Source organism: Aspergillus saccharolyticus, assembly GCF_003184585.1.
Source record: "Aspergillus saccharolyticus JOP 1030-1 unplaced genomic scaffold BP01scaffold_87, whole genome shotgun sequence".
Taxonomy (NCBI): domain Eukaryota; kingdom Fungi; phylum Ascomycota; class Eurotiomycetes; order Eurotiales; family Aspergillaceae; genus Aspergillus; species Aspergillus saccharolyticus.
In genome coordinates, this window is record NW_020290697.1 from 1 (window position 1) to 21988 (window position 21988).

General features: G+C 49.8%; 7 protein-coding genes across 7 annotated transcripts; 4 read left to right on the forward strand and 3 right to left on the reverse strand.

Moving 5' to 3' along the window:
- Nucleotides 1-169: 169 nt before the first annotated feature.
- On the forward strand, nt 170-846 carry BP01DRAFT_234948 (uncharacterized protein). The gene is made up of 2 exons (XM_025571227.1): nt 170-410; nt 460-846. Exons 1-2 carry the CDS (start codon nt 225-227, stop codon nt 673-675), a joined length of 402 nt encoding a protein of 133 aa, XP_025426049.1. The 5' UTR covers nt 170-224; the 3' UTR covers nt 676-846.
- Nucleotides 847-983: 137 nt separating this feature from the next.
- Nucleotides 984-2039, reverse strand: BP01DRAFT_309079 (F-box protein; the record flags this gene model as incomplete). Its single annotated transcript, XM_025572367.1, has 1 exon — nt 984-2039. The coding sequence occupies one exon, from the start codon at nt 2037-2039 to the stop codon at nt 984-986; it is 1056 nt and encodes a 351-aa protein (XP_025426050.1).
- A 3352-nt stretch (nt 2040-5391) lies between these two features.
- BP01DRAFT_309113 (putative C2H2 finger domain protein) lies at nt 5392-6095 on the reverse strand (the record flags this gene model as incomplete). The annotated part of the gene is made up of 2 exons (XM_025572370.1): nt 5392-5745; nt 5799-6095. 2 exons carry the CDS (start codon nt 6093-6095, stop codon nt 5392-5394), a joined length of 651 nt encoding a protein of 216 aa, XP_025426051.1.
- A 2979-nt stretch (nt 6096-9074) lies between these two features.
- Nucleotides 9075-9449, reverse strand: BP01DRAFT_309090 (uncharacterized protein; the record flags this gene model as incomplete). The annotated part of the gene is made up of 1 exon (XM_025572368.1): nt 9075-9449. The coding sequence occupies one exon, from the start codon at nt 9447-9449 to the stop codon at nt 9075-9077; it is 375 nt and encodes a 124-aa protein (XP_025426052.1).
- An 841-nt stretch (nt 9450-10290) lies between these two features.
- Nucleotides 10291-15294, forward strand: BP01DRAFT_411688 (RHS repeat domain-containing protein; the record flags this gene model as incomplete). The annotated part of the gene is made up of 1 exon (XM_025578929.1): nt 10291-15294. The coding sequence occupies one exon, from the start codon at nt 10291-10293 to the stop codon at nt 15292-15294; it is 5004 nt and encodes a 1667-aa protein (XP_025426053.1).
- A 1458-nt stretch (nt 15295-16752) lies between these two features.
- BP01DRAFT_370195 (uncharacterized protein) lies at nt 16753-17924 on the forward strand (the record flags this gene model as incomplete). Its single annotated transcript, XM_025576590.1, has 3 exons — nt 16753-16785; nt 16845-17522; nt 17604-17924. 3 exons carry the CDS (start codon nt 16753-16755, stop codon nt 17922-17924), a joined length of 1032 nt encoding a protein of 343 aa, XP_025426054.1.
- Nucleotides 17925-19346: 1422 nt separating this feature from the next.
- BP01DRAFT_309097 (sugar porter family MFS transporter) lies at nt 19347-21085 on the forward strand (the record flags this gene model as incomplete). Its single annotated transcript, XM_025572369.1, has 4 exons — nt 19347-19621; nt 19688-19753; nt 19841-20519; nt 20588-21085. The coding sequence occupies 4 exons, from the start codon at nt 19347-19349 to the stop codon at nt 21083-21085; spliced, it is 1518 nt and encodes a 505-aa protein (XP_025426055.1).
- Nucleotides 21086-21988: the final 903 nt, after the last annotated feature.

Here is a 21988-nt window from a genome sequence, read left to right on the forward strand (position 1 = left end):
AGAATGGAAAGAATGGAAAGAATGGAAAGAATGGAAAGAATGGAAAGAATGGAAAGAATGGAAAGAATGGAAAGAATGGAAAGAATGGAAAGAATAGAAAGAATGGAAAGAATGGGAAAGGTCGAAGCATGTCAGCAACCAAACAATCTTCCTACAAGCAAAGGCGAGAAGACGAGCGATTTTCCTGACCTTTAGCTATCGCTAGTGGCTCAAAGAGCAGTTGAATGCATATTCTGTTCACGGCATGCATAATTAGAGACCTGGATAGCCAGGACTCAAAGGCAATCAACCAGTTTTGTCCATCTTTCTTTGCTATTTCTCCATTTGACCAAAAAGAAAAATTCACCTTACTTCTACCATACTATCCAAATCCTAGCCTCACTTCTCTAACCAAGCGCATCCAGCTTGTGGTAAGCTCCAATTTACAGCCGCCTGAATCATTAGGGTTGACATTAATAGATTGGCATCATGTGCACGTCCTTGTACGTACAGTACACCTGTGGATGTAAAAAAGAAATGGAATTCGTCCAGTGCACCAATCGTCAAGGGACCAATGTGAAATGCAAGCCGGTGAGGAAGGAATTGGGAAGGGAATCTCCAAATCACTGTCGAGGCCATCTCGTTATTCCTGATGCTCCGAAGAAGTACTTCTCGGATGAGGAGTTGCAGGATTGAGCAACCGAAATAGAGCACAATCGTCCGCCAAGCTGGATGAAGGGGTTGGTGCCGGCCAAACGCCCGTCAAGTTGAGGGAAGGCTCTATCAAGGATAAGAGGAGTGTTAAGGATCAACAGTCGGCGAGGCTTACATGGCAATCAAGTCAATTCTAAAGATGCTCGTGATAAGGTTGTTTTGCCTAACTAGCAAGAACTTCTCTTTATTGTTATTAGGAGGAATAGTTGCATAACAATATCAGGTAGATTATCTCTTGATACTAACTCAGTAGCATTTTATGCTTCTTGGAGAAGTATTATGAAAGAATCCTATTGACTATGGAAAGACATCATAACATCTCTTTTCTTAAAGTAGCCTCGACGTCTAACAAACTCGGGGACATTGATAATGCTTGTACCCTGTCCACTTAATTCCCATAACTTCCTAGCCTCGTGACAATTCTGAAAGTGGTTCCTGAAATCGTCATGCGAGTACACTTTGTCTCTCAAGGCGCAGGCAGCTGGTTTAACTCCTGACGTATATAAATCTTTTTCCAATGCGACCTGACACCCACTACATGAGATTCCTCTCTGAACAGCACCGCTCTTAGGATCGAAATACGGTAAGGATGTTGTTACCATGTAGGGCAGGAGCGATGTGCTTTGTGATCGTTTGACTCGCGTATTTTCGGAGTAATCAGACAGATAAAGCGTGTTAACAGAATCCCGTAGTACAACTTTAGTTCTTCTCTTTCGCGGCGTTTCGTCCATTGAGTATATTCCAGGTAAAGTTCTCACTGTGGGTATAAACCCGAGTAGGCGGCCGGAACGCGGTTTGAGGCGTTGTTTAAGGACGGAAAGAGGTAAGACGCGGGGGAGGTTCTCTTCCCGAATACAAGTGAAACAGCATCTCGCAAACGACGGAAGAAAGATGAACCCGCCAAAATCACCGCAGAATTGACAATACTTCGTACACAGTACCTTGAATAGATCCGAGAGTGTGAACCAAGGCGCGATATTGGTCCGTAGTATAATACAGAAGGCCTCGAGAGCATGATTGATCACCGCTCTGTATAGACGAATTGAACTGACAATTTGTTGGGCACGGCGGTTGACTTGCCGAAAGCGAAACAATGACCGGATATCAAGGTAGAGGCATATCTCGTGAGCTAGTTCAGTTGGCAAGATGTCAAGTTGTCCCAGAGTTGAGGTAGTAGCATGGTTAGGTGAAAGCAGTGAGCTTCGTATCTGGTCATGGTCAGAAGGATTTGTGCGAACAACAGCGAGATCGAAGTCACGCCGGTGATATGAGGCGATGCGAACAACGTCCTTGACAGGCACGTCATCAGGCTTGTGAAGCATCGTTGCTGTTTGACCTTGTTCCATCCGAAAGCGCTAGTTGGCAGAAGCTTTTGTCACTGTCGTATAAATTAAGGAAATAAAATGAGAAATTGGTACTATTGAGCATTGATATAGTCTGGCTTGGTACTTCTGATCAATGATCGAGTCGAATCGCCATTGGTCGGAATTGCTATGCATAACAGCTAGAATTTAAGCCCTTCCGTCTTTGATGAACATGACGGCTGGCTTGTGTCATACTTTTCTAAGGCAGCCGGATGGGCAGTGAGCTGGCACCTCAGGCACGAAGGCCCAGGGCCGCCGTCAGATAGACCGATGACTTGGATAGGTGGCACCCTGGTGCACTTCAGCTTCTTGTCAAAGAGTGAGTCCAAAGTCCCTCAATCATCCAATGACTGCCCTTTGAGAAATATGGGTTCGACACTTCTCCACAGTCAGTGCCAACTGCTATTGTGTACGATGACATTACCTATATCGTCTTCAACGTGTGGCCCGCCTGTTCCAATTGGACTTTGAAAAGTTCCGCTGTCTTGGGCAGGATTGTGTTTCTGCCACATTTTTGATTCTTCGCTATTAAGAAAAGCAGATACTAGTCGGAATACACAAAAAGATCTATAGTAAGAAATTTTCTACAAAATCATTTTTTATCTGCTAAGGATCTTATCTAGTGCTCGGCTTCAGGCCGAGATGCGCACAGAGGTATAGGCAAAGGAGGATCCCTTCGGGAGATTACTTTGTTGGTATAGCCACAGCACAGGATCCCAACTAATGCAGGGCATGTGCGGAAAATACGATCCCGGGCGCATAGCCAACACACTGACCCCCAAGCGAATTTCTTAGCTTGAAACGCTTCGCGTCAGCTGCATCTGGTCCTCAAAGAGGGGAACGGTGCTAGGCGCTGAGTGCTGAAATTACCGCCGCCCTCCAGCCCCGCGTTAACACTGAAGCCTAATAGATTTGGAATCGCTCTTCCGCGTCTCAGTTCTTTTTCTGGCCCATTGATATATACACACTGATGGTCCTTTTGTAAATCTAGAGAAATCCCTCGCATCTCTTAATCATCAATGATGATAATGCTCTACCGCGATGAAACTCATTCTTGGTGAATATCCCCTCCCGACACCTATTAAGACGGACCTTACCACTGTCAATACTAATTGCAACCATGCACAGCCCTCGTGTACAGTACAGCCCTACTCTATGAAACTAGCAGCGCAGCTCAGCTCCAAAACTTCTACCCCTTCTACCGGACCACCCTAAACACCAAGCGACCGACTGCCACACATACTACAATGCCTCGCTCGCCGCCCACAACACCTCCGACCCCAACACCTGCACGCACATGGCCGAGTGCCTGCTCGAAGGCGCTGGGAGGTGAACAAAAGGGGCAGAGCCTCGGCGACGGTGCTTCTGGGCCCCACCCCATCGATTCTGGGGACGGTGGCACCGACAATCGAGGAACGCCTGCAGCGGCTTCGCGAGCGGCCCATTCTGGGATTCTTGAGTATTGTTGCTGCTCCGTCCCTGACGTTCGCAAGGCCCTGGGTCAAGCCCGACCGTCCGGGCGACAAACAGATCGAGTGGCTGAGGCGATATACCGCGGGTAGGAATCCCAATGTGTACCGGAGTGTGGTGCAATATCTCACGGTGGCTGGCCGCGGCCAGCGTGCTGGAGAACGCCATCCGGCTCGGTCAGCAGACTATCATCAGCTGGAAGTGTTAACATAAGCTTGTTGGAGTGGGCGTAGGTGCCATCACTCGTGATGTTGGTTCTGCCACCTATTTTGGCACTGATTCTACCGCCTCTCGGAGACCTGATAGACTCGTGTCTCGCGAAGCTGGTGAAGTGCGTGAACCGGTTGCGTTCCAGGGATCCCGCTTCCCCGGGAACGCAGCAGGGTCTTCCACGGACGATCGTGATTGAAGCGGGAACTTAGAAAACGGGCTGTGCGATGGTTTTGGTGAATATCTGCGGACTGGTCCATGTGGTGCATGAAACGATCGTGCTCTCCTCCGTCCAGTTTATCGGTACATTGGACGCTCTGGGTATCGTAGGACGATTCGCAGAGGCTTATGCTTATTCTTATAGATATATGATATATTACTCTTTATAGCTATTTTATAATAGTTATCTTTCTAGTATATAGTCTATTATCTACTACTTACTTAACTTCTCCATAATAGCTCTTAATTAGTCTCTAGTCATAAGGGTCACACAACCAGATATCGCCATAGCGCCTAATGCGTGTTGGCAAGAGACGTTTGAGAACAAAGTCCTGTATATCAAGCGGCGATCAATATTTCTTACCGAAGGACTAGGTCAAATAAACCACTATTCTGATGTTGATAAATGATTATTCAGCCAATGATCTTCATCAAAACTTTCCGGGTCTTGATATTGGTTTAACTATTAAAGAGAGGCAGCTCCTTCAGTAGACAAATCTATTACATAGGGGAAAGAAGACTAAACTTGATATTTATACTAAATTACCTTGCAGACAAATAAGTCTCACGGTGGGGCAAAGCGCGGTGCTCTCTCAGTGACCAGGACCATACTTACCGATAGGGATGCCCAGATTCATACAGAGCAAATCTTGGGTCAATGCTCGCCTTGGCACCCTGTCTACAATACATTTCAATGTCCTGAGCCACCATATGGTAATCATAACAGGCACTGCTAGCAGGACCTTGTAAGAAAGAAGCATTTCTAACACAAGATACACCATCTTAGACATCTTATTAGTTTAATAAAAAAGCAGAATCTATATATTAAATCTTACAATAATATATCAGATGGGATACGACAACAATCATTTGCAGAAAAGCAAAATCAGTTAAAAGACAACACGAAACTGAAAGACAATTGCCAAATGATTCACCGCCATCGGCACCAATTAACATCCATCTTTTACCTACGCAGTCTGCTCAAGCATCAACAATAAATACTTCAGGTGGTTCTCTGCCATTACTCCCTCATCCGGACCCTATTCATGACGATGCAATCATGATTCCAAATCTACCTCTGGATACAGTCGTCCAAGAACATTCAATCTGGCAGCTGACACGAACGTCGAGAAAGCATGCGACATCGCATTTACAAATACCTTGGCCTCAGACAGATCAACAGACAGAGATTGAGATTCTTCGTCAAGAAAGGCGTTGTAGTTGGGATCGCGCGACATTTCGTTGATGATATTCAGGAGTGACACGATTATAAACCGGTCTAGATCGGTCTAGGGCTTGTATAGTGCTTTTATTGTTCGTCAAACTTCGTCACACTTCGTCGTAGTCATAGATATTTATAGATTTTAGCACACGATTTGCCGCAAATCCCAGTTTTTCCATATAAGAAGACGATTGTCTCTTCACTATGCTAATGTCAGGAGTCGCTGCTTTCGCACTCGATGCTAGACCGAGCAAATTCAAGAAATATCCTAAGCGGACTTATACTATCCAAGCCTACTTCACAAATGTCACTTTCTGCGTGCTGCAAGATACCGCTCATATAAGCGAATGGTGTTTGGCAGGTTGGGCATTCGAAGTTGAAGTTCGCATTCGAAGACTTATACTGCAGTGCTTCGTAGCACTCAAAAGCTAGCTGGTTTATCATGTCGACATCGACGCCGGAATCGCATGTCCCAGCTTCGAGGTGCAGCATCATTGCGGAATTCGTGGGGAACCGACGAGAGCAGCCAGGGCAGCCAATGTTCCTTTTAGCATGAGAAATCTTATGCTATGAGATATTTTCTTAGCCACTCGTCACCCCTTATTTGATGATAAACAAACACTTTTCAAATTAGACGGGTTATTAAAATATCGACGGCACAATGCACACATATTGTGCTTATCTATGTCGTGCTGGAATAGCTGGCGGGAGGCGCTGAACTTTCGATCACAAGTCGTACATATGTGATGATCATGTTCAAGATGCTCGTTCAGCTCTTCTTCGGTTGAATAATCTAACGGCGAGGAGCATTCATGGCAGACCCAGTGATTGGGTGAATCTAAAATACGTTGCTGCTTAGCATGAGCCGTTCTGAAGCCTTTTTGGCAACGTGTGCAGATGTGCTTCCGCTGCTGCATCACTTGGATAATATCTCGGCGTCTTAAACAGTATCTTGACTCTAAAGATTTGATGAAGATATCGATATCAGAATCATGTAGAATTGCTTCCACTCATACTATCGTGAGCGGGGTAATAGCTGGGGGTGGGACACGGATCAACATCTTTCCCGAGTCTGTTGAACCCCGCATTCATGAGTGTTGTCTAATCCGAGGTATGCAGGCTTTAGTCAGTTATTGTGATGCTTAACCAGCCAAATATGGGTGGAAACGCAGTATATATCTTGCCAATCAAGAATGCTGTATCCCTGACCTAGGTCCTCCACCATGCTAACATATTCGTATCCTGAGTACAAACCTTAGCTAGTTCAGCCCGGGTATGGTCTTGTTCATCCCCCAAGTAAAATTTCAGTGTATCATCCAATGCGTTACTTTCTTCAGCTTCATCAGAGGAATCAAATCCTTCCCCAAAGCTCCGTTCTCTTCGGTCTCATTGCCATACCAATATTTTGGTCACTAAAGAGCACCAAGTCCAGCCTAAAGTGGAACAGGAAAGTCATTGAATTTCCGCAGCAATCCAGTTCGTTAGGCTTACTAATAGAATGGAGTAGTCCTGCAAGATATGTCTGCGCTAGACCAAAAACTGTCAGTTTGGCATAATGCTGTCGCCCAACTCCACAATACTGAGCAATGTGGACCGCCGCTGTGACAGATATGTTGCTTAATTGGTGTTGTTATTTCTTAGGACACTCGGTTGCCCGCGAGGTGTTCAGAGGTCCGAGGTCACGTGACCATGATATCGTACAGCCGCAATCTCACTTCGGAATTGTTGATGGCTCTATTAGGATTACTTGGCACCTCCTCCATCCGAACCAGCTCGTGGTGGACTGAAAAGGAGCACAGCGTGACCATTACTGTGGATTTCTATCAGGGTTATGCCTGTCGGGGCTTGCAGATCATATCAGCCCTGGTTCGCTCTCCTGCATCTCAGCTCTCGACCTTGAACATGCCACATGCCACATGCCACCTATCCCATGCCACCTGTCCCGTCTCAATAGCTGAATTCTATGCTTCTAGACAAGGTCATGATTGAGACGCTTCCTCGCATATCAAAATCTGTTTCTCACTATCCAAGTTCATGATAAACATGCATTCCTACTAACACACGTAATCTGAACCACGTGGGATGTCTTACAGAACAGAGGGCTGATCACTGTGGCTAGCCGACAGACCAACAATCTTTACTCGATACGACTAGAGATGCGTCCGCAAAGCATCTCCCGGGATGGTTCGTCAATCCCTGCTGGATCCGACTTTCCATCTGGCCTGCCGAGAAGGTATTCATGTTTGTGTATGACATCGTCAAGACCTGCGGGTTGTTTTCAGCTCACCCCCTCACTTGACCCCACTGGCTCAGGCAAGGCCTCTGATCACCGGGAATTGCCCAGCTATTGGGTTCTTGCCGTCCTCCAGGCTGCTTCCAAGTCTGCCCTACAATAGTCACGGTGCTCCCACGTGCCGCTCAAACCTCGCTGAGCCTTGCTACCGCATGCTTGTATACAAGGTTGCCTCCCCCCGCCGGTGCTGCTCCACATCCCGTCATGGCGGTTAACTGGACATACTACGTAATGTATTAATTGAGAAATAAGGTTATTAATCCTTTCTTGAGTCTTGACTCCCAAGATTTGATTCTTCCCTAGGCCTAGATCCCCACAGCCTTGTTATCTTATGTCTTAACTCCCCCTGCCCTGCAAAGACACTATACTATGTATTGAGAACGTAATCTGGTTGCATACCGCATTCATCACCCGCAGCAGCGACCCCATGGACCACTTGTGAGATTCCTGCAAGCAGATACAACCTACTTTTCCCACGTCACAGGGCGACTGGTTGTGTCGTTCCACTGAGTGGGCCATCCGCAGTTTCTGTGCTAGAATCTGACTGTCAACTTTGCCAGATCCAACATGCTGTAATCTATGATGTCTATATTCAACCACATGCACTCGACGCTGTGCGTCATCAATGATCAAGAAGCTTGACGTGACCATGATCTGATGAGTTGTATTCAAGTAGGCCCAAGATTATAAATATCCCCCCTTTCTCGGGAGTAAATCAAAGGCCGCTTCTTTGCACACCAACAGCTATTCCTTTTCAAGACTTCACATTAAGCTACGCACTTATATCTACCACCTAACCATCATCCTCCAACCACTTAATTCTTTCGATCATCATGAGATTCCTGCCTATTATCCTTTTCGCTGCTACAGTCATCAGTTGCGGTGATAACTGTTACCGATGCAAGTATCCTGATAATTCCGTCAATGACGATTATGTGGAGACAAAGGCAATCTGCGATTCCTTGGGGAAGGACCTGAATTGGTGTTATCGTAAGGCCGAGGATTACTGTGATGTGGGCAGCGAGGCCCAGACGTTCAAGGATAAATGCTATGCCTTGGGTGAGGGACACTACGTCGATCACTGCTAGGTAGGTGAGCACGAGCTCCTGCGCACACCAGGGCCAAAGTTAACAGATAGGAGAAGCTGCTTCCTCCAGGAACTTCCACCACTGTGCTATTTGAGGAACCACGCCGCGTCTATATGACACAGCCACTATCGTTAAATGGTTCTCGTTACTGCGTGGCTTAGAGGGGATCAACCTAGGCAAGAAACAGGCAGTTGTACGTAACAAACTATAATAACAACTATATGGATTCACGTTTCTTCTTTCTTCAAGAATGTAAACATATATGAGGGTTGTAAAGTGAGGGGGTTTTATCTTACTACAACAATAGGCTTGTGCTTTGCTGTAAACAGGTGATAGTGCTTTTCCATCGATATGCCATATGCTGAACGATGCTAATTCAAGGGATGTAGATCAAATCTGCTCGGACATTTCAACACATGCAGCTAAGGTGGCTTGTAGTGATCGACGACAATTGACATTGTTCAAGAACGGTGCCTACAATGGAGCGCACCACAATACTATCGACGAATACATGTCTAAGCTGAGGGATCAACCCATGCACAGAAGTTGAGGTTCAGGTTCACACCATCCGCACTCCAGACAGCCCCATCCCAGCCACCGGCCTTGCAGGTGTCAATGGACTCTTGTGCGGCAGCTTTGCACGAGGCCGAGTCATTGAATTGCCCGAGTTTCCCAATCGACCCGGTATTTCCCTCACCATCAGGGTACATTTGCCAGTCCCCACTGCTTGTATTGAAGTTATCGGCACACCAGTCACTTGCAAATTGCCCGAACTTATTCAAGTCCACGCAGTTCTTTCCAGTTGGGTCTCGCGCATGTTTGTAGCATGGGATACCAAGGGCGGTGGTCGCCAACATAACCAAGGTAGCAAGGCCGCGCGCTGCGAACATCATTGTGACCGACTGATCTCATCATTAAGCTGGGCCTTCAAGTGCACGGGCATAGAACTCTGTCGACTTACGCAATGGTCAAATTGTTCAGGCCGGATTGGGAATATTCTGGGTCTAGCCCGCGAACTGTGGTAATGTCTGTGGGTGGGATGAAAGCAGATGAGCGTCCTTGTAGATCTATGATGTTATAAGCATGGGCATACCTGGGAATAAGACACAGGATAGCGAGGCTGTGAGGATCTGGGCCTGAGAGGAACTGGAACCTTGGTTGAGTAAAGACTTCTGAGAGGGTTAAAACCGTTATTTATAGTTTATCCCGCAGGATCTATATGTTTCTAACGATACCTGAAGAGGAAAAGATGAAGGCTGAGACTCTGGGGGAATTCTGTACTACCTCACCTGCATAGAATATTCATTGGATAGGCGGGAGTATGGAATGTTACCCCGGTAATGTATATGTCACTGTCTCAGGCAACATACCAAGAGCTGCAGCCTCTTTCTAACCGGAGTCTGGTGTACCAATCAACTGGTCTAGGATATTATAGCTGTCATTCTGACCTCAAGACTGCGTTACACACACATTCAACAGGAGCTGGAGGCCATTTCTGTACCGGAATATTGTGTAGCAGTCACTGGTCTAGGATCTGATATCCGTCATGCTGACCGGAAGACTGCGTGACACAAACATTCACAGTGAAAAAGAGCTACAGGCTCCGTCGTTCAAAAATGGTTGATCATTCCAGGTCATCTCGGTCCACCAACGGCGTCATCCCAACCACTCAAATCTCACCAAAAAAACTAGCCTCAATCGGATTCTTCGCCAGAGGTACTCCTTGTGATCATGTCTGGTAACAACGGCAACCTTTACTCCCAGGGCTACAACTTTGCAAGCTTCTTTCAGAATGCAGTGGATCCGCGCACAGGGCAATACACTTGCACTATCACGGTCTACGATGCCCCAGTGCTCGCTCGCAATTGTCCCCCGCTGAAACTGTCGCTGGCTTTCAACCCCTTGAACACCCAAAGCGCTGGATTCGGCAAAGGATGGTCCTTGAACCTGTCGTCCTATCGCCAAACTACCACCCCAAATGTTGCTATTCTTGTCCTCTCCACCGGTGAACATTACCGAGTCTCGAGGTTGTCCGGGAAGTTGGAAGTTGAGGATCAGAAGCTGATCAACTTCCACCTCCTGGACTCGGGTGAAGCCGATGGGGATATCTTGATTGCGCACAAATCCGGAGTGGTCGAGAGGCTGTCTGACAACCAAATGCAGTATGGGGTCAAGGTGCCCATGGCCGTGTACGCAGTCAATGGCCGCCGGTTGACCCTATCCTGGCAGAAACATGGCTCGGACGCTCCACGCCTAACGGGCATTCAACAAGAGGGTGTCTCGGTGCTCCAAATCGAGTATCAAGATAACGCTGTCCGCATCAAGCGGACCATGGACGGGGGAGAGCCTTGCACTTTCACTGCCGACATCAGCCGGGATAATCGACTCCAGGCATTCCACCTGCCTTCCATGCAAGGTACGGGAGTCTGGGAGTTTGGATACGAGGCAGCCGACCCCGAGGATCGGGGGAATGCGATGATTGTCTTGTCGACGCTGACAAGCCCATTGGGCCAGCGAGAAGAGATCAAACACCAACCCAAAGGCCACAAGCTGCCTTCTTCCGGACCGTATCCCTATATTCCCTGTGTTGTTCAGCACACAATCAGACCGGCCAGCTCACAGCCATCAATCAAGTATTTGTACAGCTATTCGGCTGAGAACTTTCTCGGTGGCAATGCTGGGATTACTTGGCATCCCGAAGAAGACAATCTATATCATGTGCAGGAAAACTACAAATATTCGACGCAGGTGACGATATGGACTGACTCGGGAAGGAAGACAGGCGAACAGGAGAGTCTCACTTACACGCACAACCGATTCCATCTGGTGACGGAAGTATCTCGCAAGAAGGGGGCAAACAAAGTGACTCAGGCAACAACGTACTGGGAAAAGGAGAGTTTGCCATTCATCTCGCAGGGCCCCCAGTTCCAACTGCCACGTGTGGTCACGACGACCTACGCTGATAATGACCGGGATCGCTCTGAGACAAGTGAACACACCTTCGACGACTGGGGGAATCCCCTGCTGGAGAAGCAGGAGAACGGGATTCAGATTGAGCGGTCCTATTATGACCCCAAGCAAGATGACGACGGTTGTCCCAAAGATCCCTTTGGCTTCAAAAGATACCTCAAAAGCGAGAGCATTACCGCCGCACCGATCAACGAATACCCTGCGCCGACCCGGACCAAAGAGTACACATATGCCAAGATTGCCACGATTGAGGGCAGCCCCGCTGACTATTTTGTCGCGGTGAAGCAGTGTAGCTATCTCGACGAGGGCAACGCAGTCACTCTCACCGAATCCAATTACGCCTCCGATCCAACGAAGAACGACTATGGCCGGCTGCAACAGCAGACCACGACGTTGCAAGGGCAGCATCCGATGACACAGAACTGGGTCTATCAGTTTGACACCCCTGACGAGGTTACAGAGTTGACGACTATCACTACATTTGACGGACTCGAGGTCGGGGAAGAAACAGTGGTGTCCGCATGGACCGGGCTCACGCTGAAGCACAAAGACCAAACCGAGACTCCCACACAATTCCAATATGACTGCATCGGGCGTGTCTTGGAGGTGACATTGGCCGCGAACACGGATTACGAAGCCAAACGGCTCACTGAGTACAACATATTGCCCGGGTACGAAGGATACACAGTCACGGAGACGGATGTAGAGGGGGTGCAGACAATCAAATCTCTGGACGGCCTCGGACGCATCATGACAATCCAAAGGCAGGATGCAGACGCTTCCCCGGGCGCCACGGAAGATACTGGAAGAGAGTTCCGTGTTGTGGAGGAGCGCAAGTACAATGACTGTGGTCAATGCATCAGGGTCGACACCACCGACTGGCTGCGGACTACAGCCGACCCGACCAGTCAATGCACGTCCAAGGAATTCGAATACGACAACTGGGGCCAAACATGTCAGATAATCGAAAGCAATGGTGTGATTCGCCGGATTGTCGCCGACCCTATATCGTTGACCCAAAGGGAATACATCGAGGGCGGTGGAGTGACGCAGACCAAGATGAACCTCTTCGGCCATCCTGATGAGAGGTGTCTCATCGACAAGAACAACACCACCTACAGTACCATGAAATACTACTATGACGGTCTCGGCCGTCTAGCTGAAGAGGAAGATCAGCTCGGCCATAGAACGCGGTACGAGTTTGATGTCTTTGACCGAGTTGTCAGGACCACTGGGCCGACTGGCCGTACCCTTCTGACGCAGTACACTGATCAAAGCCTGTCGTGTTTGCCGATTTCTGTGCAGGTTAACCAAACCACGTTGGGTGCACAAAGTGTCGACGGCCTATTGCGCGTCACGGAACGAACAATCGGTGGGCGAACCACTCGGCAGACCTTCGACGGTATCTGCCCTAAGCCCTTGCGGGTTACCAAGCCCGATGACCAGCAGTCCGAGTTCACGTACGATCATGCTCTGGACTATGAAGTTACCTCTATTCAGCGGGAGGGCAACACGAGCCAGTTTGACTATGACAAGCAGACTGCCTCGATTCTGAGTGCCGACGACGACTTTTCCAAGCGCAGTCTAAAATACTTCCCGTCCCAGCTTGTGGCAGAGGATACCGTCCAGGTTGATAAGGAGCCAGAGTTGACTGCTCATTCGACCTACTCAATGGGAGGGAAGCTACAGAGGTACGACGACATTTTTGGAGGAAGACATGAGATCAGCTATGATTCCAACGGGCGACAAGCCAGTCTAACCAAAGGAAACATTGAGGTCCGACTTGAATATACCTCGTCGACGAACCTGCTGTCAGAAGGGGTGGTTGAGGTCACGGATGGTCAATTGTCGCTGAAGACTTCCATAGCCTACGATGAGTTTGACCGAGAGGTGGAGAGAACGGTCAGCAAGGGCAGTGATACCCTCTGCAAGCTCACTCAGTCCTATGGGCCCACTGGCCTGGTCAACACCCGGGAGAGGACCAGCGCAGATGGATCGCTTTTACAGAATGAGTCTTTCGAATATGACGAGCAGAATCGCCTGACCAAGTACCGATGCCAGGGATCGCAGGCCCCGGTGGACCAATATGGTCACCCCATACAAACCCAGCAATTTGACTTCGACGCCCTGGACAATCTCACCCAAGTGACCACCATGTTCCAAGATAACAGTGTCAATACGGCTACCTATCAATACGCATCTAATGACCCCACTCAGTTGACCCAGATTACCAACACTCACGCAGCATACCCCAAACAAATCGACCTCGCGTATGACGAAAACGGGTCTTTGACCAGGGACGAGAAAGGGCGCACCTTGCAGTACGACTCTCTCGATCGGTTGAGAGCGGTCATAGACCCGGACAACCGTCCGGTTTGCCAGTATCATTACGACGTAGCCGGGAGACTGGTCTGCCAGGAAGTTCCTGGGCAGGCCACCACATACCTCTACTATCGTGGGGAAAACACTCTCATCGCCACGACCTCGGGCAATCAACGGGTCACATACATCAATGCAGGCGGTACCTACTGGGGTCAAGAGGTAGAGGAGGGAGACAAGGATCCGGAATACCAACTGTGGGCTTCCAACGCGCAAACCTCAGTGTTGACGTACTGCAACAGTGGAGACCCAAGTACCGCTCACGAGCAGCCGTATACTCCCTATGGATTCAGTGAGACCGGTTCCTCGATTGGCTTGCATGGCCAATGGCACGATCCGATAACCGGCTGGTATCACCTGGGCCAGGGGTATCGCGTTTACAATCCAGTTCTGATGCGATTCCACACCCCGGATCGCTGGAGTCCTTTTGTCTCCGGCGAGATCAACCCCTATGCGTATTGCCTAGGGGATCCAATCAACAGGACCGACCCGGGAGGCCATACCAGCCTCCTGAAGAGTCTGGTTGTATTCATCGTTGGTTTGATTGTCGGCGCGATTGCGGATCTCCTCACCGGAGGCGCTCTCACCGCTATCGAGGCAGGGGTTTATGTTCAGCTCGGAGTGAGCGTCGCTGGATCAGTCGTTTCAGACACCGTGACGCCGGCACTATACGACCTGGCCTCGGGACAGGGTCATAGTTGGGGACAAGTCGCACAGGACGCAGTCCAGTCCGTGGTCGCCAATGCGCTCACTGCAGGATTCTCGATCGCCGGGTTGAAACCTGGCCTCAAAGACGTCTTCAAACAAGTCAAGTCGACTGTCCAAAACATCGACGGTGAATCGGGCAGGTTTGTCAGTTACATCGGATCCACGTCAGCGAGCAATGGCCTGGGCTCGGAGATCAAAAGTGCCGAGAGGGCTGCGGTGAATACCATCGAGAGGACGGTCGCAAACGAGAGCAGGTCGTCTTTGGCGCATGGAGAACTCGGTGTGCACGGTCAAGCATCAATCGGAAAAGAGGTTGCAGCGGAGTCCACGTCTTCGAAGTTGTCCTCGGTGGCCAAGTCCACAATCAAGCCGGCCATTCGAGACGGCGAGAAGGCATCCTCGTCGCTGAGTGCGAGTCCGCTGGTGAGATGGCCGCTCACGAAAGGGATCGCTTGGGTGAGCGGGTGGAGCTCGAGGCAGGGGGTGGCTTTTGCTATGAACAGTGATGGCCAATGCGCTTACCAGGAGGTGAAACCGGCCTACAACGTGAAGCCGAGCACCGTTTACAGTGCCTTGCAAACACAGGGAGGTGTGCAACGGTTGTATCCCTCCGCTCGAAGCAATGTCCGGCAGGATAACAGTAGACCTATGAATTGGCAGGCAGTCCGCAACAGGTGAGAGAGGTTGAAGCTACTAGGTAGTGATCTGCAATTTACCTCTAGGGATAATGGCTTCTCCATGCCTCTTAACCATGTCGAGGTGATGATCAATTCAACTATCTTCTTTCTTTTCTTCATCTGCCTGCAGAAGTAACAGTTTTCATACCCCACTGTATCCCATTTGTCCTACTTGACCACCGATGTTTGCCATGGCAGAAGTTAGAACTATGTGCAAGAAATCCCTTTCGGTAGACATATTTTGGCAAGTGTGACTGAAATATGCTTTCCCATGTGGTCGAATCGGTTATGATATCGAGCATCTTGATAGTCAACCCATTACGCACAGGGGCGCAGGATGACCTATCATTGAGATTGGGTGCTCTTCCTCTTGGAACTCAGTGATCAGGATTATGACAACTCACTCCGAGCGTAAAAGATACTGGATGCTTGACATACTCGTCCCAAGGGAAGCTATGGTAACCACTCTGCATGCGGTGCGCTGACACCGATTTTCGCGACGTCACTCTTGATGTGACATGCCAGTGATAATGAAACTCTACTTGATTTCTCACCAAGTCCTGCCCTAAATTCTGACCTAAATGTAGCGTAATTGTCTCTAAGCTTCCAGATATGGATTAGTTGACAGTCCGATTTTGGGGAAGACCCGCATTCATCCAGAGTCGATGACATGAATACTGATTACGCCACGTACTGTACCGGTTCTAAGCAGCATTTGCAAACGGAGCTTGTCGGTATCGGATGCTGATATGTAGGGCCCTGCATCGTCCCCTTTATCCCTTCATAGTCCGCGCACAACGCAGAGACATCGGAATGTGTGAGCTCAAGTACTGTGTAACATCTCCAGCATTTGGGAACAAGCTGCCAGTGTGTCCGATCCGCTTATTGTGATTCCTTACCATGGCGAAGTACTGCTCTACCTGGCTGTAGCGTCGCCTTAGATCCGCCATCTTTGGGCTGAGGCACGCCAGCTCCAGGAGGCTTTAGGAGAGACGCCTGACGGACTGACATCCGGGGTTACTCTAGAGGCGTGACGCGCGAGAGCCGGGAGAGCCACAGATAGGTAGTTACAGAGAATAGCTTGACGCATGCTGGTGTTGAAATATGCCAACTCTTGTCTTTAGTTCCCTTGGTCAATATCAGCGCCTTTCCCAGCACTCCAACAGTCGCGCGGAGATTCTAGCAAGCTTCCATATCGTGACGCAAGACAACAGGGGGAAAGACGAAGATGTCAGTGACCAAGTTCACTGAGCCACGGCGATGACGTGTAGACGTTATCCACTATGATGCGCATATCTTTGAGAGGAATTTCCAAGATCCAGTCCGAGAGGCTGTGTTGCTCACAGATAAGAAGTCAAAGCATTCCCCATGGCTGATAAATCATACATCGCCTACTTGGCAAACTAGATCTATAAGTCCTTTCCGGATCCCAGCATGCAACGAGTCCACAAAATCCCGCATGGTGCTGGCCGCTTGGTGCCGCCTCGTCCCGGTACCTATACCTGAGTTACCTAGCTTGTTTGTTACTCGGACTTGCGCACTGACCTGAAGACAGAGTGGCAATCGCCGGATCATATTCTGTTAGGCGACGCTCTGGAGTTGAAAGGGGTGGCCGGAAAAGCAAGACCAGCCAAGGACGTGCGCTTTGCACTGCCCAACGGCTTGGAGCTAACGTACGGGGAGATCAACGCCTTGGCCGGGGACTTTTACGGGACTTGGGACCCGATTAGCGATCCAGATGATCCTGGTGAAAGAACCAATCGCTTTAACCGTGCCTGGGAAACACTAGCTCTTGGAGGCGACGGCCTAAAAGAGGAGGCAGGTAGTATACTCGCGATCATCTACCAGCAAAAAGCGGCTGTTGAGCAACGGATCCAAGCCGGGCAAAGCCCAGCGGACGCTTATGAGGCTGTATACGTGGATGACCCCAAGTGGGACTGGAAGTTTGAAAGTATAACAGATGGGCGCAAAGGTCTCGGGCTTCCAACCTATGTGAACCTCGCTGCGGTCGACTGGGACCACTTCGGCGCGGATGCCCGTCTTGCCTACCAAGTCGGCCATGACGCGGCGGTCGCCCACGCCTATCAGACCGGCGACCTCATGACGGCATATGCGAAAAACGCTTTTGCCGATCACTTCCTGCAAGACTCTTTCTCGGCGGGCCATGTGCGAACTCCACGGCGGGCGTTGCACGCGGGGGACGACTATGATATAGATTTTAAGGCCAAGGTAAGCCCGCTCTGGTAATGCGGCCAAGAAATGTCGTAGGTCACTGAATGTTGGGGTCCCTGGTTGACATGTTTTCCTCAGGTCATGCACGATGAAGACGGCGCCCACGGTCTGGTGGTGTCCACGGCCGGCTCCTACTCACAATCATGGACAATGTACGGAGATAATAGTTTCTTGGAGCCGGCCAACGATGACAATCGCCAGCGCTGCTTAGACGCCCTGCAGACGTCTGCTGACGAGGTTTTTGAGGCCTGGTGGACTAAGGAAAATGTGAGGCGCTATGGCGCACTGGATTTTCTCCCGACATTGGAATCTGCCTTCAAAGCACCGAACGACCAGCCCCTATACCACATCCACGCACGGGAGGGCTGTGAACTGTGTGGCAATAAAGTGCAGGGGTAGCAATGGTCATATTGTTTCAGAAACCGGGTATCTCTAAGGACTGATGCGTGTAATAGTGTGATAAGTAAAAATCTCTCGCGAATCTCGAAGGTGGCTTGTGTATTCCCTCAAGCCTTGAGAATAGTCCTGCGAACAGTCCTGCAAATAGCTCTGCCCATAACGAAACAGTCCTATAAGCAAGTCTGCGAGCGAGCCTGCCAACAGCCCTGCCAACAGCTCTGCTTATGAAGAAACAGCCCTGCGAGCAAGCCTGCCAACAGCCCTGCCATCGGCCCTACAAGCAAGTCTGCCACCAGCCCTGTAAGGCAGCCCAGCCCACCCTTTAGCAATCCGAGCGAAGCGAGGATCACCAAGGCTTGTTTAATACTTAAGGGTATATTGATATTAGAAAGTGAATATTAAATATAAAATAATTATTGAAATAGAACTTGATATTTCTAAGAACTAGAAAAATAATAGATATATTAGCAAGACAAAAGTAAAATATATAATATTATAGTATATATTTTATTTAAATTATATAATCAAATTGTATAAACTGAGATAAGAACTTAGAGTAATAATCACTTCTCTAGTATTTACTTCTAGAGTAATCTAAGATTGCTTAGGAGTTGCTCAGAACATATACTTCTATGCTCCTCCCATGCTCTAGACTACTCTGTGAGCAAAAAGCGGCGCCAAGTTCGACCTAAAGCGGAAAGGGAAACTCGCTCGATTTCCGCAGCAATCCAGTTCGGTAGTAGTTCTAGTATGTACTGGGCCAAGCCACGCCACCATCAGCCACAAGCGCTTTTAGGCGTGCATGGCTTAGTGATTCTGATTCTTGTTTGGTTTAACTAATAGCCATTGCTAGAGGAGGTGATTGTGTTCCGTGTGATCCTGACGCATTCCTGGAGTGGGTCTGACGGCTGGCTGGTTTGGTCTGTGCAGCCAGAAAACACATCGGGACTGTGCTGGTGTGTTGGGAAATTGCTATGACCATAGAGTAATGGACAAGATTGAAGCTGACTCCGGGGGCGTGTTATTTAATCAATATCCCCGAATCACCCCACGGAAAAAGTCAAGTGACAAACTCCGGCGGGGGTGGGTTTCCTGGGGCCCCAGACTAATTACTTCTCGCGCAGGGAATATTACCCTGAAAGGCTTTAATCTTGATAAGGACTGCATCATTCCTTTAGGAACACACTATCGGAAAGGTCAATGACACCACGCCACCTCCCTCCCCCTCTCCTCCCGGCGGCTCAAAGCGCCATGTCGGAGATGCATGTAAGAGCAAAGGGTAAACCTCCTGCGGGGGATTCCGTCTTCCCCCCCCCCCCAGAATTATCCCCCCGGGGTTGCTGCATAAAATGCTTGATCTCCCAGCCCCCGCAGCCATAGAACACAGTCAAGTGTCAAGCTTTGTACCTGGCTAAGCGTACCATGGCGCTCCCTCCCAAGTGGTATCAATTTCTGGTCTGTGTATTTGCCTCCTTGGGGTCGGTGCTGTATGGATATGACCTGGGGGTCATTGCCGAGGCGCTCACCAGTCCCTCGCTCATCAACGCCTTCAACGCCGATGCGACCAAGCGTGGAGCAGTCACCTCTGTCTTCACGGGGGGCGCCTTCTTTGGCGCCTATTTTGCCGGTCCTCTAGGTGACCGTGCCGGCCGAAAATGGACGATTTTCGTCGGAGCCCTGGTGTTTCTGCTGGGCGGGTACGTGATTGATCGATCTGTCGGTTCAGCAGCGCTCGACAAGACGAGGAGAGCTGACAAGAACAGAGGTCTCCAGACAGGTGCACAGAGTTTGAGTTATCTGTATGCAGGGCGGGCGATTGCAGGGCTGGGGTGAGCATATATCTCTATCTCCAGGAGGGTGGGTGGTTGGGGAACGAACGAAGCTGACCCCCAGTGTGCCATTTCCCCCGGGCGCAGAGTAGGAGTCCTTGTCATGATTGTCCCCATCTACCAGGCCGAACTGGCCCATCCTGATATTCGAGGCCGGATCACATCCCTTCAACAATTGATGCTGGGGGTGGGCTCCCTCGTGGCCTCGTGGATCTCCTGGGGAACCTACATCAACTTCGCGGACGATGATTCTCGCCAATGGCGTGTCTCCCTGGGGATCCAGATGGTCCCCGCCGTCTTTCTGGCCGCGCTCATCCTGTTATTCCCCGAGTCCCCGCGCTGGCTGATCGATCATGGAAGACTGGATGAGGGGCTCGCGACGCTGGCGCGCCTTCATGCCGGGGGCGACACCTCGGATGCCTGGGTCCAGGCCGAGTACGAGCAGATCACCGTCTCGATTGCGCATGAGCACGAGGCTGAGGCCAAGTCCTACAAGGAGCTCTTCACGGATCCCTCGTGTTTCCGCCGCCTGTTCCTGGCCTGCTCCATCCAGGCCGCGGCCCAGATGACCGGTGTCTCGGCCATTCAATACTACAGCACGACCATATTCCAGCAGATTGGCATTGCGGCCGACGACACGCTCAAGTACCAAGGCATTAGTTCCATCATCGCCATCATCGCGCAGTTCTGCTGTCTGATGCTGATCGACAAGACGGGTCGTCGATGGCCCCAGATCATTGGCAATCTTTTCAACTGTCTGTTCTTCGTGAGTTCCCCGCTGCCGGTCATCGACTCCCAAGAACTCCTAGGATAGGACGCTGACTACCTACGCAGATCATCCCCACCATCCTGATTGCCAAGTTCCCGCCCGGAGAGTCCAACAACGTCTCCGCCAGCTGGGCCTTCATCGTGATGACCTGGTGCTACAATTTCTCCTACAGCGCGACGGTCGGCCCCCTGACCTGGATCATCTGCGCCGAGATCTTCGACACGAAGACCCGGTCGAAGGGGGTGTCCATCGCCACGATGACCTCCTTCGCCTTCAACACCATGATCGCCCAGGTGACTGACATCGCAATCGACAACATCGGGGGATGGCGCTACTATGTCATCTTCTGTGTCTGTAACTTCACCAACGCCATCTTCTTCTGGCTGGTGCTGCCGGAGACCGCCCTGCGGCCCTTGGAGGAGATGACAGCCCTCTTCCAGCACGAGCCGTGGCTGGTGCCCGGCACGCAGACCAAGAGCTTTGTCGCGCGCAGTCGCGCGATCGTGGTGGAGGATGATGAGAAGCCGGGTCATTTCACGTTGGTTCATGAGGAGGGCAAGTGAATGAATCCGGTGGATGTTCAAGCTGTTTCTGATTCTAGATAGCCCTGGAGTGGATTCGTGAATAGTATTCTGATATCACTAAGTCATATCTTGATTTATCCCTGTCACTGTTCGAGGCAATCACCGTGGGAACAATAATTAGTAAGCAATATCAATATCAGTGAATCTTGTCTCGGTGGTGTGGGGAAATCGAATGAATGTGAACTTGGGATCATACTACGGTGAAGATGTGCACTTGGTAGGTTATAAACAATTTTTTCTCCTCTCTAGACCTGCTCTTCCTGCAGAAACCTGTGCCAATCCGGTGATAGTAGCCTTCAGAATGCAGGTGGGTAGTCATGCTGTCGAAAAAGCTAAGATGATTGTTGGAAGGAAGAAAGGCTTTGCCAGGGCAAAGAGTAAGTGATGGGGAAGTCAACGGATGATCACTCCACGCATCATCATCCTTCGATCATGTTTTTAGTATCTTCAAATCCATCGGATTCAACTCCGGCCCACGGTAGGCAGACCAACCGGGCTCTGGAATTGATGCTCAGCGTCCTAGATCGAATAGAATACACTGTTGCATTTGTTTTGCGGTATACAAGTGTTTGTCATAACCTGGGGAAAATACACACAACCACAGACTGTAGACAATAGGGTTCTCTGTCTACTCAGCTGTACTTAACTTATCTAATAAACAACGCTAAGTAGGTATAAGACATTTCTTAGTGATTCTTCGATCAGTAAGTAGTACTAAGATAAAGAGTGGGTAGTTACAAACAGGTACTAAGGAAGAACACAAACACCACAGCCTTATGTAAAGAGCTATCTCAACCGCCGTTCAAGGCCTCTTAAGACATCGAACTTACCCTTGTAAGCCATCAATATCGACAAAAAACCATGATGCTCCTGCCTGCATCC

Bases quoted from the DNA above. Each gene is read 5' to 3' on its own strand.
- BP01DRAFT_234948 (XM_025571227.1), top strand. From the start codon at position 225: ATGCATATTCTGTTCACGGCATGCATAATTAGAGACCTGGATAGCCAG. The intron at 411-459 runs GTAAGCTCCAAT...TGACATTAATAG, and splicing joins CCAAGCGCATCCAGCTTGTG to ATTGGCATCATGTGCACGTC.